General features: G+C 46.3%; 1 protein-coding gene across 1 annotated transcript in view; it reads left to right on the top strand.

Moving 5' to 3' along the window:
- The window catches only part of TMEM253 (transmembrane protein 253), a 99321-nt gene that overhangs the window by 19671 nt on the left and 60550 nt on the right, over positions 1–19100 (top strand). The window contains exon 6 of the mRNA XM_085600739.1: positions 18844–18990. Coding sequence (XP_085456865.1) covers positions 18844–18990 — 147 coding nt within the window. The remainder of the gene's footprint in view (positions 1–18843; positions 18991–19100) is intronic.

Genomic DNA, 19100 nt, shown 5'->3' with positions numbered 1-19100 from the left:
AGGAGGAGCCGGAGAGTCGCGGCCCGCGGGCTCCTCAGGGGTAGCACCAGAGGAGTGGTGGTCATCGTGGAGCAAATTGTGGGAAGCGACCATTTGGAGGGGAGTAGTGAGGACGGTCAAGAACAGAGCGTTTGTGACGCTGGGTCGGCCGGCGCATCTCTTCAGGAGCCCTCGGAGGCTCAGCCTCAGGTCTGTGGAGGTCTGTGGATTGATGGGGTGTCCCATATTCAGGTAGGAGGCACCCCAGCTGACGTGGGCTCCCCTGTCTTGGCCCCTGGTTTTTCCTCCACTTCTGCCTCCCCTTTGGATAACAGCAAGAGTTCCAGGAAGGACAAAAGGCATAGGGGAGGAGGAGGGTCTGCAAGGGCTAAATCTGCTAATTCTGCTAAGAAAGCTATTGACCAGCTGAGCGGTTTGGGGGGTAACCTGGTCACTAGCACAGTAAATACTGGTAACACCTTGAGTAGTAGTGCCGGTGAAGACCACGGCAATAGTAGTAACAGCAGCTATACTAACACTAAGTGGATGGCAAGGTCTTGTAAGGACAGGAAGACTGACAAGAAAAACACTTCTACTTTTCTATCAGGGGAAGTTAAAAAAAAAGAACTCTAAAATGACTAAGGCTAAGTTAGTTTTCCCAGATGCTAAGCCCATGATTACTCCTTCCCTAAGGTCATACTTTAAGGTACTGTCCGAAGTATTGTGTCTTGCAAGACAGGGAGAGGCTGGAAAGTTGGGGGGAGAAGCCATAACCGAGCCAGAACCTGAATTGAGCGGACCTGCTAACCCTGCCTTAGAAATAGTGAAGTCAAAGCTGGGGGGGTCATCTCAACTGGTACTAAAAGCTCTGGGTCGGCAGGGAGAGATAACAGGATAAGGTAGTGAAAGAAGGGATAGAGGTTGCGGACCAGACTCCCCATGTGGTCTCTCCAGAAAACCTTCAGGACACACTTAATGGCCAGAGTTTGGTCTCTGTGGAAGGACGTTTGGATGGAGGAGTAACAGCCTCAAATTTAGAGACTCCAGCTTTGGAGACACACTCGATTTCTTCCTTGGAGCTTCTTATGGCTTCATTAGTGGTAGGTATTAAAAAGGGTTTTGAGGTCTCTGCCGCAAATCAAGGAGAGATCAGGAGCTTCTGTGAATCACTGGATAAATAAAGTAGACCTCCTAAATGCAAGGACAGAAACTCTAGAATCTAACGTGGGGGCATTAACGGAGCAGCTTGACGTTATGAAAGTTGATCTGTAGCCCTGAAAAAAGAAGAGGGAGCCCTACGGGATAGGCTGGAAACATTAGAAAACAATTCCCGTAGGAATAATCTACGAATACTGAATGTTCCAGAGGGGAGTGAGGGCGACGATCTTAAACCCTTTATGATCAAGCTTTTAAAAGAATCACTTGATCTAGAGATCTCTGATGAGGAACTGGACAGAGACATTCAGAGAATCCATCGGGACCCCTTCAGAAGAAACCCGAATCGTTCTAAGCCGAGGAAAATCCTTATTAATTTTCACACTTACTCAGTGAAAGAGAGGATACTTAATCTAACTCTCAAATATAAATCACTAAAAGGCAAGGACTTCCCCTTTCAGATTAGATCAGATTTGGCTAGAGTCACGTTAGATAGGCAATGGGAATTGGGCAGGAAGTTGGAGGACTTTAAAAAGCTGGGAGCAGTGGCCCAACTCAAATTTCCTGCCTCTTTGAAGATCATGTTAAAAAATAAAAGGTACAATGTGAGATCAGTACAGGAGGCAGAAGATTTGCTTGTAAATCTACAGTTGGGCTAGGTATATTTTATCTCTTGGCCTCCGTCTTCAGTTTTAGTTTTTGTTTTTTTTGCTCCGCTTGCTACACGGGCACCTTATTTTTCTAAATATAGGGCCGGGAAGAATAAAATAAATACTCCTCTATGCTGAAAGCTTAGGGGGGTGGAACAGTTAAGGTTTTAAAGACTGGGAAGAGGAAAAAAGGAGAAGGTACAAAAAGAGATCAAGATGGGTATGGATAGGGCTTCTCCTCCTTTTTCTTCTTTCTCCTCCTTTTCACAACATTTTAGACTCGTATCTATCGCTTTGTAATAGGCTGGCTTAGGTATGGTTATATTGTTTTTTCTTTTTATCGCTTGTGTTTTTTTCCTTTTCTCTTCTCTTGGCACTTCTGGATGTGTTTTCTTTAGGGTGGATGCGGGTGGGAATTTTCAGGATGCAACTATCTGGACTATTTGTCCGGATGATCGGGGGTTGGGTTCTCAATGGGTGGGGGGTAGATGGGCACGGGGTAGGGGTGGGGGAGAGAGGAGGGGGGGAGAAAAATATAATAAAAATCCTCATTTTCGCCATTTTAAATATTTCCATCTTTAGAGCTGAGGTAAAGGGCGCAGGCAAGGCGCTGATGGTGTTGAAAGCTGATATTCTATATCCCGATAGAGTAGGGAAGAGGGAGCCGCCATGACTTCTTTTCAGATTCTTTCCTGGAATGTCAATGGCCTGCGCACTAGACCAAGGAGAGACAAGATCTTGCAGTACTTGCGGGACTCTTCGGCGCAGGTCATTGTCCTCCAGAAAACACACCTATTGGAAGATGAAATGATCTCTCTGTTAAAGCCCCTCATGTAAGTACAAACCAGTCAGCAAATATTAGAGGGGTATCAATTATCTTTAAGAAGTCAGCAAGGGCCCTTTCCTGCTCCTATATAAAAGATCCAAATGGTAGATGGGTGATGGTAAAAGATTCAATAATGGATACCTTGTTAACTTTAATTGGATATTATGGTCCCAACCATGATGACCCTACTAGTTTGAAGGTTATTTTTTCACACTTACTGGATTACCCAGAGCCATTGGTCCTGGCAGGGGATTTCAACATTGTTTTGAACCCCACTAAGGTCTTAGCTTCGTACTCTGGCCTACTGGTTAAGGTCTTAACTCGTACTCTGGCCTAATGGTTAAGGTGTTAACGGCTTTATAGTCGTGGATACGTGAGCGGCGGAACTTCCTGCATTCCGGCGTTCTGTGTCCCAAGGCCTTCTGGGACTCGTAGTCAGGTTCCAGCTGCTCGTATTTATGCGCGCAAACGGGCCAGAGCAGGGAGTGCCAGCCTTCTTCCCCACATGTCTCCGGACTCTCGCAAGGATCGTGACAGAACCCCCTCTCGAGGACCGCCAACTCGGCGGTTGTCCTGGTTTACTAGGGAATCTGGCATGAAACTGTTCTAGTAGCTCGGGGCAGTGAAGGTTGGAGGCTGGTTCCCAGGTCCTTTCCTCCACCCCATACCCTTTCCAATCTACCAAGTACTGTACTCGTCCCCTTACGAGCCGGGAATCTAACAGGGCTTGGACTTTGTATTCCTCTTGCCCGTCAACTTCTAATGGTAAGGTTGTTGAGGGCAGTCTCATGCTTGCGGGACAGGGCCGGAGTAGGGAGACATGAAAAACTGGATGTATGTTCCAGGAGGAGGGTAAGCACAGTCTCACTGCTACCGGGTTAAGGACCCGTTCAATGCTATAAGGTCCTACATATTTGGGAGCAAATTTACCAACCCCTTTTAGATGTAGATTTTTTGTGGCCAACCATACCTTGTCCCCCACCTGATATTCGGGTTCTGGAGCTCTCTTTTTGTCTGCATAATGTTTTTGTTTTCCCTGTGCGGCCTCTAAGTGTTGCCTGGCCTCTTTCAATATGGTTCTAAGATGAGAATGGTGTTCTTGTATGGTAGGATGTTTGGTGACCACAGGCCATTCGAACGGGAGCATGTTAGGGTCGAAACCGTAAAGACAAAAGAAAGGGGAACACCCCAATGTGACATGATCTGCGTTATTGTATGCAAATTCTGCCAACCAGATTAAAGGGTACCAGTCTATGGTGTTCTGGAGGGTAAAACATCGTAGATACTGCTCCAGAGACTGGTTGAGTCTTTCTGTTTTACCATCCGTTTGAGGGTGATAACTTGTGGATAAGCGGGCCTCCATTTTCATCGACTCACACAATGTGTTCCAGAAGCGTGAGGTGAATTGGGTTCCGTGGTCTGTTATAAGCACTCTGGGCAATCCGTGAGCATGCACCACATGTTGCAGGAATACCAGAGCCAATTCGCCGGATGTAGGAAGTCTTTTGAGAGGGATGAAGTGTCCCATTTTTGTCAGATGGTCGACTACCACCAATATGGTGGTATAACCTTCACAGGGTGGCATCTCGACTATAAAATCCAGGGACACCGTGTGCCATGGGGATGGTGGGATGGGGATTGGACGTAACAGCCCCACGGGTTTAGAATGACTGGCCTTGCTCTGTGCGCAAACAGCACAATTCTTCAGGTACTCCTTGACGTCAGTCCTTAATGAGGGCCACCAGAAGGATCTTTCAAGGCCGGCTATTGTTTTGTGTTCTCCTAGATGACCTCCCAACGTTGAGTCATGCATCCAGGCTATCGCTTGCAGCTGTAGGGACTGCTGGGGAACGTACAGGGCATGTTCCTGAAACAGCAGATCTCCCTTCCTGTTTCTGTGCTCTGGGTTTTCTTGTATCCAGGCTTGGCCATTCACATTGGCCAAGGATGTCCTTACATCCTTGAGGAATTCCTCCGATGAGGTCAATGCAAGAGTTTGGTGGGGTAAAGCGTTTTCAGGGAGAATGGAAGGTGGTTCAGGTGGCACACACTTCTCCCTATCTGCAGGTTCCTCCATACGTGATAATGCATCGGCCTTGCCGTTCTGGGGTCCAGGCCGATACTTGATAAGGAAATCAAAATCGGAGAAAAACAGGGACCAGCGTAGCTGACGCGGTGTGAGGGCCCTGGCGGATTTCAAAAATAAGAGATTGCGGTGATCTGTGTACATCTCAATCGTGTGACTAGCACCCAGAAGATAGTGTCTCCAGTCCTCACATGCCCGTTTGATGGCTAACAGTTCTTTATCCGTGATGGAGTAGTTCACCTCACTAGGGGAAAGCTAGAGGATGGAGTTGTGCGCTACAGGATGGAGTTGTCCGGTGTTGGGGTGCCTTTGGGACAGCACTCCACCTATGGCGTATTGTGACGCATCGGTTTCCACCACGAACGGTAGGCCAGGGTTTGGTGGAGCAGGATTGGAGCCTCAGTGAAGCGATTCTTTAGTTCTTGAAAGGAGTGGTCTGCCTCTTGGTCCCAGACAAACGGAGTGTTCTTCCGTAATAAACGGGATATGGGGTGGATCACCTTGGAGAAGTCCTTTATGAAGCGCCGATAATAATTGGCAAATCCAAGAAACCTTTGCACAGCTTTGATGTGACTTGGGGCCTTCCATAAAGTGATTGCCTCCACCTTGGTTGTGTCCATTCGGAATCCCTGGGCATCGATGATGTAACCTAGGACGGCTACTTCCCTCACATGAAATAAGCACTTTTCAAGCTTGGCGTATAATGAATGCTGTTGAAGGCGATCCAATACAGCTCGCACGTGAGTTACATGTTCTTGGGGAGAAGACGAATAGATGAGGATATCGTCTATATACACAATGCAAAAAGTGTCTAATAGACCCCGGAGGACCTCATCCATGAAGAACTGGAAAGCCGCCGGGGCATTGCACAATCCAAAGGGCATCACTTGGTACTCGTAGAGCCCAAACTTGGTTCGAAATGCCATTTTCCATTCATCGCCCGATTTGACACGTACCAAATGATACGGACCCCGTAAATCCAGTTTGGTGAATATTTGTGCACCTTTTAGTTGGTCCAGTAACACGGGGATCAAGGGCAGAGGATAACGGTTCTTAATGGTGATTTTGTTGATGGCTCGGTAGTCTATACAGGCTCTCAACTCATCACAGTCCTTTTTAGTGAGAAAGAAGAGGGGAGAAGAGGCGGGTGATGAGGAATGCCTGATAAATCTGGACGCTAAATTCTCCTCTAAGTACTTTTTTAGGTATTGTGTCTCGGGTTCGGTGAGGGCATACACTCGACTACAGGGGATGTCCGCCCCAGGCTGGAGGTCTATGCGGCAATCGAACGTCCGGTGGGGCGGTAATTGCGTCGCCGTTTGCTTATCAAACACGGGTTGGTAATCCAGATAAGCTTTGGGTAGGGTAGTGGAAAAGCAATACTCGGGCTCTTCCCTACCTTCTGTGAGAGACTTGCTTGGGTCCTGGAGAGGCTGCCCCACTGAAGGGACTGCAGGGTGCAGTGGTCTTTACAATGATCAGAGGTTAGGGATACGGTGCGGTCCGCCCATCGGACCACAGGGTCGTGCAGAGACAACCAAGGCATGCCCAAAATCAGGCGGAAGTGAGGGGCATCAATTAGGTCGAACTGTATGATTTCGTAGTGGTCTTCCCCCACTCTCATCTTAAGGGGAATAGTGTGGTGCCTGACTGGTCCAGACGTCAAGGTTTTCCCATCCACAGCCTTCACAATCTCTAGTGTCGTCTTGTTTTCATAGGGCACCCCAATCCTACGGGCGTATTGTTGATCTATGAAATTCCCCATTGCGCCGGAATCCAAAAGGGCAGATACGCCTAGAGGGAGGTTGTCCGTGACCCATATAGTGACGTACACATTTATGTGCGCCACAGAAGGTTGAATGGTATTCGCAAGTGTCAAGGGGATTCTTGGTATTCCAAAACCCAAGGCAGAGATCTCTTCCTGGCTTGGGCTTTCTAGTTTTCCGATTCAGGTGAAGAGGTCACTGCTTGTATCCAAGAGGTGCTTGGCCGTTCGGGTGCCTTTGTTCGAGCTCGACATTCTCTAATGAAGTGACCGCTTTTTCCGCAGTAGAGACAGAGCTTTTGCTGCCGCCGTTTTTCCCTTTCTTCGGCGGTGAGCGGGCCACGCATCCCTCCGATTTGCTTTGGTTCGCTTCCGTCAGGGTTTTTAAGACGTTCTTCAGGGAGCGTCTTAATTCTGGGGAAAAGGAAGCGTGCCTCGCCTCGAGCTTTAACCCCCTTCCTTTCGTGTAAACGATGCTCCAGTTGCACGGTGAGATCTATCAATTTCTCGCAGGTTTGTGGTAACTGCACGACTTGGGATAAAACGTCCTTTAAGTCTCCTCGCAGTCCTTGGTAGAACAGGGTGGTACGTTTCTCGTTGGGCCAGTCGGTTTCCACCAGGAGTCGGTTAAAGGTGGTTATGTAGGACAACAGATCCTGTGACCCCTGCCGGAGGGTTAGCAGTTCCCGGTCCAGCGACATCATGTGAGACTTGCAATCGAACAGCTTCCTCATTTCTGTGCAGAAGTCTTGGAAATTGTGTAATACCGGATCGTTTCTTTCCATTAATGGGATAGTCCAGCTAGCCGCATTGCCCCCCATGAAAGACATCACAAAGGAGGTTTTTGCTGCGTGCTCTTGGAACACTGTCGGCTTACAGAGGAAATGTAGCCTACATTGATTGAGAAACGTCTCAAACTTTTTGGGGTCCCCATAAAAACGTCCAGGGGGTGCTAACGGTATGCTATGATTCTGGATGACGTGGACTGTGGGTGCGGAATCGTCAGAAGGATGGGTTGCTGTGGGTGCCGAGAAGAACCCCGCACCAGAGGAACCACCCCCCATTGCCGGGGACATTGGTGATGCGGGGGGGGGGAAGGGTCCAGTCCTTGAAGTATAATTCTTGCTTTCACTGTGGAGTTTTCTGTCAGCGGAAGGGGAAGGAACTATGGGTTTAGCTCCTCATGGGCGGTGCTGCAGAAAGGATGATACAAACAGAGAGCTTATTAGGAAGGGAAACCAGCTGATTCTTAGGCCACCCCTATCCCCCTGGGTTTAGCACTTACCAAAGGAGCCTCTTCTCTGGTGAAACATTGTGTAGTTCCCAGAACCACAAGTGCTACGAAGCTGTTCACTCCACAGCCAAGTGCAGCCTTCTGTTATTGACCCAGCACTGTTCCTATTCCCTGCAATGTGTCCCCAGCGCTCAATGCAAGGCGCCGTCACAAAAAGAAACCATAAGGAGCCGACCGAGATAGTTGTCTTCACTATCGCGGATCTGTCTATGGACTCAGCGCATTCCCAGCGCTTACTGCAATGCCCCGCAGCAGAGAAGAATCAAGAAGGCCGCTCGACAGTTGTTCTCACTGTCGCAGCTATGTCCGTAGGAGTAGTGCGTCCGCACCTCCCACCAATCATGCCTAAATACCTGTAACTGTAGCATCTTCCCCCAGACGAAGGTCCAATAAGTTTGTCAAACATGGGATACCTCGGAAGAACTTGGGCTCGAGATCTGGCTTGTGGTGAAAACAGGCTTATATGAAGGGTTCAAGCGTTCGCTCGTCCTCCAGCGGGGATCACCATCCGCTAAGCGCCGCTTCCTGAAACTGACGGTGCGTTGTCAAGCCCCGCCCCCATGGAAGGGGAGGGGCTTTATAGTCGTGGTTACGTGAGCAGCGGAACTTCCAGCGCTCTGTGTCCCAAGGCCTTCTGGGACTCGTAGTCAGGTTCCAGCTGCTCGTATTTATGCGCGCAACCGAGCCAGAGCAGGGAGTGCCAGCCTTCTTCCCCACATGTCTCCGGAATCTCGCAAGGATCGTGACAGAGCCATACTCTTGGAGGAGGAAGAAGTCTTCTTTCTCTCACGAGAAATAGCATGGTTTCTGGAGGTGAATGGTGGTTCAGCTTTAATAACCTCAGTCTGGGACTCTTTGAAAGCTTTTCTACATGGTCAAATCACTAATAGATCCTGTTATAGGAACAAAAAATATAAGGAAGAGATCTCAGATATCGAAGCCAGGTTGAAGGATGCAGAGGTAGATCTCTGTTTCAGTACCCCCTGAAATCTTGCAGGAAAAGCGAGATAAAGTCAGCAGTTTGAAAGCCCAGCTTGAAAACATTCTGAATACTAGGCTTATTCGAAGGTGGGAAGCTAGCAAGATCTCCCATTTCGAATACGGAGAAGGAGCAGGCAAACTCCTTGCTTGGAAGAGTAAATCAGACCGAGCAAGGAGCTATATTAAGGAGATCAGAAATGAGAGGGGTACTCTAGCTACCGATGAGGAAATCCGGGATGCCTTCCAGGCCTTTTTTTCAATCCATCTATCAGGAGGATGGCAATGTAGCTAGTCGGAGTGCTCATAGCTGGCTCAAAGATATTTCGCTTCCATCTCTTAGCTTAGAGCAACACCTATATATGGACAGGGACTTTTCCTGCGCGGAAGTAAGGGAGACTATCTTCAATAGTAAGAACAGTAAGGCCGCAGGGCCAGATGGCTTACCTTCTGAGATCTATAAAGTAATAGGGGATCAGGTTTTTCCTATTATGACCAAACTCTTCAATCAGATCTTGCAAGAAGGCCTGATCCCCCCCAGACTCATGGAACGAGGCCACTATAGTTTTGATCCTGAAACCAGGGAAAGCGGCATCCAATTGTGGGTCCTATAGACCCATATCTTTATTGAATGGCGACTATAAAATCTTTACCTCTATAATAGCAGCACGTCTGGGTACAGTGGCTGGGGACATCCTGCATTCAGACCAGAAGGGCTTTGTGAAAGGTCGCCAGATATCGCACCTGACTTACGATCTAATCAGGGCAATATATCTGGCGTCTACATATTCCATCCCTTTAGCAGCTATGAGTTTAGACGCCACCAAGGCCTTCGACAGGGTGAATTGGTTATACCTGTCGGAGGTCTTGGAAAAATTCAATCTTGGCGAGAAATTCTGTCGTACAGTACAATCTATATATAGGAGTCCAACGGCTAGACTTCTGGTAAATGGCAGCGTTACGGCACCCTTTAATATATCTAGGGGTACTAGACAGGGCTGGCCACTCTCCCCTCTCCTTTTTGACCTATACATTGAGCCGTTTGCTCAACGGCTTAGAGAGGACGCTAACATTCAGCCTTTTAAGTATGGGGAGTCGGAGAGGAAGGTAGCCCTGTATGCCGATGATATCTTTGATTTTTACTGCCGACCTAGATAAGGCATTTCCAGCTGTCATCAGTCAAGCAAAGGAGTTTGGACTAGTGTCGGGGTACAAAATTAATGCTGCTACAACTGAGGTAATGGTCTGGAACCAGGTGGTTAATCGGTATCAGCACCAGATAAGCCCCAAAATGAGATATCTAGGGGTTAACATAGTGCAAGATATAGCCAAGATTGCTTAGTCTAATCTGACTGCAGTGGCGAGAGAGTGTGTGAAGCTTATGAAGACCTGGGCCTCGCTCCCCCTATCTATCATTGGTAGAGTCAACTTGGCTAAAATGTCGATACTTCCAAAAATCACCTCTCTTTTTAATTGTATCCGACTCCATTTTGACAAATCACAAATCAATAAAATACAGAGGGATATTAACTCTTTTGTTTGGGGTTATCATTTTTTGCGATTAGCCTGGAAAAAGCTGTGACGCCGAAGGGAGAAGGAGGGCCTTGCCTTGCCTGATATTCAGCTTTATGCATGGGTCTTCCAACTCTCCCATGCTCGCATGCTATTAAAAATGCCGGTCAATGTTGGTGTAGGAGGTATGTTTTTAGCAATGCTTTAGGGTGCACATTTACCGGTATAAGGCTTTCTGTTTAAATTCGGGGATGCTAAGTTCTTCAAAAAAGTTAGGCTTAAGGTTCTGCAGGGTCTGGGTAAAACATGGGCAGACTTGAGGAGATCGGTCACTCTTGGTTACTTCTCTAGCATGGCCCCCTTATAGGACTCTCCCGGTGGTCTGAGGGACAGTTTGGCGGCCCCGTTAAGGGAATCCAGCTTGGCAGTTTGAGGGGGATCTGATCTCAGATGGCACTTTGGTAACATGGGAACAATTTAGGGAGAGGGTTGGGCCAGGTCTCTCTAGATTTAAATACCTTCAGCTGGCTAGTTGGGTTCAGGCTCAGTTACAAACAACCAAGGGGAGTTTATTAGGGAAAGACAACGATTTAGAGTACAATCTTGTGACCAGACCCCGAGGGAAGAAAGAAGTTTCCTTCTGGTATCAGGCAGTTCTGGAGGCAGTGAATGGAGAGTTTAATCTCGCTGAGGAACTATGGGGAAGTGTCTTACCAGGTCAAGAATGTGACACTTTGTGGCAATCCTCGTGCAAACACTTGTATGACATAGTAAAGCCAGCGTGGTTGAAAAGGAACCATCTGTTTACAATCCACATGGTTTATTTTACTCTGACCTGCACCCTGCTGCATTGGCCAGGAAAACGGCCCTGCTGAGTATCAAGAGATGGTGGGCTTGCCATTGCCATGACCTCTCCTGTAACATTGAAATCTGAGTAGAGGGGAAGAGATTCTTGTTTTCATAGGCTGAATCTGAAGGGCCTTCAGTATGACATATGCGTCCTAATCTAGATTGAATGGCTTTGTGTCGGGTTTAAGGAAATTGAATTGGGTGTCTTTGAGCCTTCTGGGTGAGGCGGGCTCATGGATTGCTCCTCCAGAGGCAGCTTGGGGTGTTCTTGTTATTGGTTTTCGCTTACCTTTGGGAGCAGATGATCTTTTGTCTCCACTATAACTTTCCCTTACGGAGTTTCAAGTAACTACAGCAATTTCTATTACTTTTAGTCTTTGGAGACAGGCTTAGTTAAAAGGAATGCTCATCTGTCTTGTGGTGTACTTGAGCTATATACTATGGGCCAGAGCATCATTTTCCAGCAGGAAGTGGTGTATTCACCTTTGGAATGAATTGCATTGGGTGGTGGCCTGCTAGATCCATGGCTGGGTCTCTGAAGAGCATTATGTCAAGGGACATCTGTGCAATTTGTTTTGTTCACCTGGGGTCCACGTATATAAGTGGATTTGGTGTGTTTAACTCACTTCTTCAGGGTGGTGGATATGCACCTTGGTGAGAAGATGTAGATGTTTTGGTACAACTTGAATGGATGTACCAATGAGGTGGCAAACTCTTAACAACCGATATGGCTTGGAGCTATGTGGTTTGTGTGGTGATGCCAGGGGCTATGTCTATGTCTTCCAGTCTCTGTCTAACTGTGTTAGGTTGGAGAAAGATCCTGGTCCTATATCTCCACAGTCTGGGAATACAACTCTTCATTGCAGCCCTTCTTACACTTCATGTCGCCATCAAATACAGAACAGAGACAATCAAGAAAGGAAGAGTTCAACAGCATCTACATAGTCAATGCTTATTTACTGCTGGTCCTCTGTGCTTCTTTCCTGCAGGACAGAATTTCAGCAAGTCTGTCCTAATCTATGCCACACAAACTCTACTCATTGGACAAATCCTCTAACTCCAATAGGCACACAGCACTAGGACAAAGCTGGCTCAGTGTTTGCCATCTACATAAACCAACGTTCCATCCTTCTCATCTGAACACACCTCCAGTCTATACATTTGATTTAATGTTTGTCTTCTGAATAGTAAATTCAGATCAAGCTGTATGAACACTAAGCCTCACAACAACAATTTACATCAGACACAACTCCTTGCACCATCATTGACACATCTTTGCCCTTAAGCCATCTTGTTGGATAAGCATTTGTCACCCCAGCGGCAAATCTAGATAAAAGTGTACTCACCCCTCAGACTGCACCAATAGCACACTTACAACATAGACATACGTACTTGGGTAGCCTTTCTCTTCCAGTTTGCTTGTGAGAATGTTTGCCTCTTCATTATAAGACTGCACATGTGAGCAGTTCCTCCGTATTCTTAGATATTGTCCTATACGGAGGTTCTCTCTCAAGGAACGGGGATGAGCACTATTAAAGTGCAATAACCTGTTGCGGTCTGTAGACTTTTTGTATAACGAGCTAATCTTCCATCCTTGGCCATGATATTGATGTCCAGGAACGAGACCATCCTGTTATTACAGGAACTGGTGAATTTAAGGAAGGGGTTGATGTTATTAATCCAAGTCAGTGGTGCTCTCCTGATCTCCATGCCAGATGACAAAAATAGCATCTATGAACCTTAACCATTTCCATACCTTGAAAGGATTGTTGGACCAGATGTGCACCTCCTCTACATACCCCATGTAGAGACAGGCAATACTCAGGGCAAAAGTACTGCCCATCGAAGTTCCAGTTGCAGATACAGTTGATCCTCAAATCTGAAAAAGTTTTCCATGAGGGCGATCCGCATAAGGTCAATAATGAATTTCACTGGGGCCTCCCAGGGCCATTCTTCTCTTCTCAGTATAGTCTGTATGACTCGTTTGCTTTCTTCTTGCGGTATGCGCGTATATAGAGCTTCAACGTCCAAGCACAGCATTGTTTCTTTCGATGGATCATATGCAACATCTACAAGTATGTTCAGAAGATGTTTAGTATCCCTAACGTAGGATTTGATTTTGGGAACCAATAGTCGCAAAAAGAAGTCAGTGTATTGTGAAAGAGGTTCGAGGACCGAACCTATCCCAGACACAATTGGTCTCCCGGGGGGCGGTACCTTTCCTTTGTGTATCTTGGGGATGGTATAAAACACCGATGTTCTGGGTTCTTTGTTGTTGAGGAAGTCTCTCTCATTCTTTGTGATCCATTCACTGTCTAGAGCAGAGGTCTTCAAACTTTTTTACTCTGAGCCCCCCCTAAGCAAAATGTTTTGAGGTCAGGCCTCCCTCCAAAACTTTATGACAAGGATTGGGGGAGCAGGAGGGACATGGCTGCGTGCAGGGAGCGGGGCTTATGAGATGATTTCAGGAATACGTTTTCTATAGCTTATGAACTGCACCAAATATGAGACTTATAAAACAGCAAATGCATCAAACAAAAACAGATATCCAAAACAAACTGCTCCCCATAATTGGGGTGTTGTGAGCCCCTCACACTCTTTGACCCCAATGCAACTATACCTGCTGCATTAATGATAACTTCAGTCCTGAGTCCTGAGTAGCAGGCTATCTTCTTTGCCTTTTTTACCTCTTCCCCTCCATGATGGATCGTCACCTCTGTCCTAATGCTTGAAAGGACAATAAGCTCTGATGCCCCTTTTTTTAAAGGTAGACAGTCATAATTGTGATGCAGTGGGCCCCCTCAAATCCCTGGGCACCAGTCCTGCTGCATCTGCTCCTTTATGATAACCAGCAGTGGCCAATTACACACTTGGCAGCAGTATCAGCTTCACCAATGAATGTCCCTTTTAAAAAAAAAAAAAACACTTATATTGTCCCCTTCTTTGGGGTATCTCGCTGAAGAAGCAGTCTCTGGCCATTTGTAAACATAAAAATGAGTCTGCATACAGTGATCCCTATTCTGGGCCATCTCTTTGACAATATCTATGAATCTCGCTCCTTTCCTCTGTCTCCTAGACCATTACTGTGAGGCCCCAAGGATCGAGAGGATTAGGGCTTTGCATCTGAATGCAACCCTGCTGGCCTTCTACCTGCCACCCCATGGACTCAGCTTTCACAAACAAACTGCCCCTGAATGGTTAGTCCTGACATTGAGATGCCTCTGCCTGAAATTGAAGTGTGGGTGGTAGTGCAGAACGTTAAAAAAGAAACCATGGAATTATGAGTTTCTGCAGCAGCGTTTTCCACATAGTTATCAGTGTACTGCATTTGCTACATAATCTGCAGATTTCAAAAAAAATACTTGATTCAAGCTCAAATGGAACAAAAGTTACTTAAAGCGTGACAAAGTGTTCTGGAGCAGTGGAAGGCCCTTTGCAAAGAGTGACTGGTAATTTTGTAGTTGCTTACTGCTGTATTTGGGTGCTACACTGGTACTAAGGAGGTGAAATATTTCCCCTGACAGTGTTACCGTGAGTTAAAATGACAACATAATGAAGTAATGCAAACCACAAAATGTGGGGCATTGTGCCACATAATTTACCTTTTCTTGCTGCATAATTTAGTCAAACCTTCCGCATAATGTTGTCCTCTTCTGCTGAATAATTCCAGTGGATCTGCTTAAAGCTTTATGGTGGCAAAGATCTATTCTTTTTAAGATGTAATGTAAAGGAGTTATCAGCTGGGATCTGGAATAGTGGAGACACTTACAAAAATGTCTGCATTTGATACAGTTTGATTACTTATTACTAAAGTATGTTTTGTAAGAACTTGTTTTATCTCAATCACTGTATCATGTTGCAGCAGCCTAGCTTAGAGTATGTAAATACTGTTTTAAAATAATGACTTGCATATTCACAGTGCTTTCTTCCACAGGCTGGGACCTCATAGCACTATAAACAGGGCCATTGGAATTACACGGCAGGAGAAGACCAAATTATGCAGCATGGTTGACTAAGTTCTGCAGCAAGCAAAGGCAAATTATGCTGCATATTTTGTGATAGCATTACTGCACTATTTTGCTATTTTTACACTTGTTAACATTGTCCTGGCCTTTATTGCCCCTCATAATTACTACATTAACACCCACATATAGCAATAAGCAACAGAAAGGTGACCAGTCAACCTTTAGAAAGGACCTTCCACTGTGAGGTAACATGTGTTACTGCATTTTTCGGTCAGCGAATTATACAGCAGACGATGGATTTTGTGGCAAATGCGGGAAAACCATAACTATGCGCTGTGAGTGCAGGGTGAGCGTGAAAGTGAAGGGTGAGAATGAGGAGTGAATTGTCTAAATGCAGGGTGAATTCCCAGACACTTGAAGTTAATCAGCATGTTATTGACGGGGCGTAGGGTTTCAGATATAAGTTAAACTATTGCTACTATGGAATTAAATCAGGGAATCGAGGGTGAAGGAAATAAATAATGTGCTGATCCTGCAACAAACTTCCAGTCTTATGATTAGGGTTGCCAGCTCATTATTTTGATGTTGCAGATGGTACAAAAAAAAACAGTCACCTAAAGCCCTATGTTCAGCACTTATCTGAGCATACTTCGAAAAGCAAATGTAAAGCACTTTTAAATGTGTTCTAGGGCTGCCTGAATGTTTCATGACTGAAAATAAAAGGAACAGACAGAAAGTAAAATTACAAATGAATACATACTTTTTTATTTAAGACCCTATTTAGTGTCAAAGCAAGGTCTTTGCAGGCTCTTTAAATATATATGGCTGGCATTTTTTCTATTGGCAACCCTTTTTTATATTCCTTTTCATGAAATGCATTTTCACACTACAGCAGCATATTTAAAATACAAATGTAAGGAGGAATAGGCAGAGTCGGGGCCCGGGAGGGGGGGTACTGGAAAAAGAAAAAAAAACAGCCTCCGTAACCAGTTTCCAAAGGTATGCAAATGGTCTTTAAAGACCTGTGAAAAACTGGGGCCTGCTGGAGTCTTAATAAGGCTCCAGACACTGCCCAGCGGAGCCCCAAGCAGCACACCCACTGACCTCTGGCCCCTGGGCACTCTGTGGGCTTCGGAGTAAATGAAGACAGCCTGGAAATGCAGCAAATAAACATTGCTGCACTTCCAGGCGTCTTCATTTAAATGTGCTTGCAGAGGCCTTTGCGCCCCCCTGGGAACCCATCCACGCCCCCCTGGGGGGCGCGCCCCACAGTTTGAAGACCTGTGGTCTAGAGCTTTGCTGGTGATGTCGGTAATGGTCTTCTGTAACCGTGGCGCTGGGTCCCGCTGTATCATCCTGTAGTTCTGGCCATCAGAGAGGAGGGAGTTACACGCCGATCTGTATGCATTGATCTCTTGTAGCACTATTGATCCCCCTTTGTCGGCGGGTTTAATGACAATATTTTTCCGTTTCGTAAGAGACTCCAAAGCCGTGAGTTCAGCTCTGCTGAGGTTGTTGTAGGACTTGTAGTTGGGTTGGAGTGACTCAATTTCTTTACTGACTGCTTCCTCAAATGCCAGAACCTCAGGCGGCATCATAGCAGAAGAAGGGCAGAAGGTGGATTTCTCACGTAATTTTGTATATCCGGTATCTTTACCTTGTGCCAGTTGTCCCTCCATAAAGGTTTTTACGCGGATTTTGCAGAAAAATTCCCCAAGTTCACAGCGTGTTTTGAATTTGTCTGTGTGTTGTGGGGACAAATCCAAGGCCTTTATTGAGTACCTCAAGTTCCGCTGTTGTCAGATTTTCGTCAGTGAGGTTGACCACCAAATCTACTTTGAGCTCAAACCCGCCACTTGGTCCTTTGTTTGGCTTCTTGTGTTCATCCGTGTGTCCTCTTCCCATTGGACCCTTCTGTTTGTATGTTTTCCTCGTCTGCCTCTCCTTCCGCCCGTCCTAAAAAATATTGTTGGATTTGGTTGGGCTGGTAGAAGGGCATTCCGTTGAACTGTGGTGGGCCTTGGAATGACTGTTGGTTGTATGGATTTGGCCATGGGAACACTTGTGGAGGATACCCCTGGTTGTGTCCTCCTCTTCTCGATTGTTGAGGTCTGCCTCTCCAGCTTTTATTGGAATTATCACTAGACCACTCATCTTGGTCTAAATAAGCAGATCCTGAGTCGCTTCTGTTTGAAGACCCAGTATCAAAATCGGCTTGTTTGTTGTAATCATCCCGGATATACGGGTAAACTTTCTCATGCGAGAATTTCTTTAAGTCCTTTTGGAGCTTGTTGATTTTGCTCTGCATCAAAAAGTCTTTATGTTCTCCAATCGCTTTATTCACCTCATCCAGTTTCTTTTTGAAGACTGTCATATTTATTTGCGTGTTCAGTGCATCTTCACTTGTTTTTATGTTTATCAGAAGTGCTTCAGACAGGCGTTTCTCCATATGGATTATTAGAATCAATGTGTGCAATGCCATGAGATTAGTGACCACTCCTTTTTGAAGATGGGGTCATCCAAGAAAATCTGAGGTTCCTTCGTAACTATTAAGCCTGTTGGGGCTGCGTTGCCTCTCAGGTACTCGGTCATAATGGCACCGTGGAGTAAGATCTTCATTTGATTTATTTTCATCTCTTTCAATTCGTCCCAATTCTGATATTAGCCCAGACACTGAGTGATATTTGTGTCAGGTAATAGTGACGGTGCTGCCAGGATTGCTGATGCCATGTCATCAGAGTACCCAATCCCTAGTTGTTCCGTCATATTGACTGTGTGAAGTATTGGCATATAAGTGTCTTATTCTTCTTACTACTGGTCGGTTGTTGAGTGAGTATTCAACACAAGGATATGGACAATTCTTTGAGAATTGCACACTTTAAGAAATGAGGAAATTACCCTATACCCCACAGCTGTACGCTGCACAAACACTATTACCCACAAATGGCAATGGAGAGCTCCCGGAAATACGGTCAAGCCCACCCTGACTTTTAGGGGTTAGGGTGAACCCAATGATGAAGCATGACACCAATAGGGTGTGTGAGGGTTAAATAACAAAAAGGAATTGCTTCCTTTCCGCATTGAGCGGTATACACCACATAAGGATTTTAGGAGTTTTAAGAGCCTCTATGGGTCTGGATACAATACTGTGAGTATAGTTTAAGTCGGGAGGAGGTATCCACACCCTCACCTCTCTTACCCCTTCTCTTGGACAGTGGCGGGCTCTCCATTGCCATGTGTGGGTTATAGTACTCCTCAGTGTCGTCTGTGTGCCCTGGACACTCTCCACTAAGCCTCACTGTGTTGTTTACTGTTCCATGTGCACTCCAGTCTGCCTGTGTGCATGTTTCTCTTCTTTCCTTGAATGCACCTTACAGACCCTCTATTGTCCTCACAAGCAAAACCCAATATGTGTCTGTCTATTCCCAGTATGTTCTTTACCTACCCAGGTCCTCTTCACAGGTCCATGTGCGCTTCTCACTAGTGAATACGTGCTCTTCATCACCCCTTGTGTGCTTACCACTTTCTTTTTGGCTACTCGCCTGCCCCTTAATGCTTCTCTGTGTCTCCTGTGTGCTATACACAAGTCCCTCCATTTCACTCTCTGACCAGCATGTGTTCTTTTACATGACCACACACCCAAGCATGCCCACTGCTGCTCGCCACCCCTTGCATAAGGTTTGCTGGGCCCTGCAAGATCTTTACTGCTTATGTGTGCTGCCTACAGACCCCTCTGTGATTCTCTATCATATATTGTTTTCTCAATTTGATGTTCTTCTCTCAGAGACGAGGTGTGCTGGTGATGAAGGCCACTGCCATCGTGCTTACCTGCCTCTGCCTCCTTACCTCAAGCCTCACCCTGCTCCTCCTTGCATGTCGGAAACCTTGGAGGCCCCTGAAGATCCCGGCCCTGTATCAGGAGCTACATGAGGTATGGACACGCTACCCCTTAGAAATATATATTAATAACTTGTGCCACAGACACAAGTGCAGGTACTTACAGTGGTGCGCAATTAAGCCACTTAGGGCCTCACTACAAAA

This window comes from Triturus cristatus, chromosome 1_2 (assembly GCF_964204655.1).
Source record: "Triturus cristatus chromosome 1_2, aTriCri1.1, whole genome shotgun sequence".
NCBI classification, from domain to species: Eukaryota; Metazoa; Chordata; class Amphibia; order Caudata; family Salamandridae; genus Triturus; species Triturus cristatus.
The sequence above is the reverse complement of the archived record's forward strand: the minus strand, read 5'-3'. Positions and strand labels throughout refer to the sequence as shown.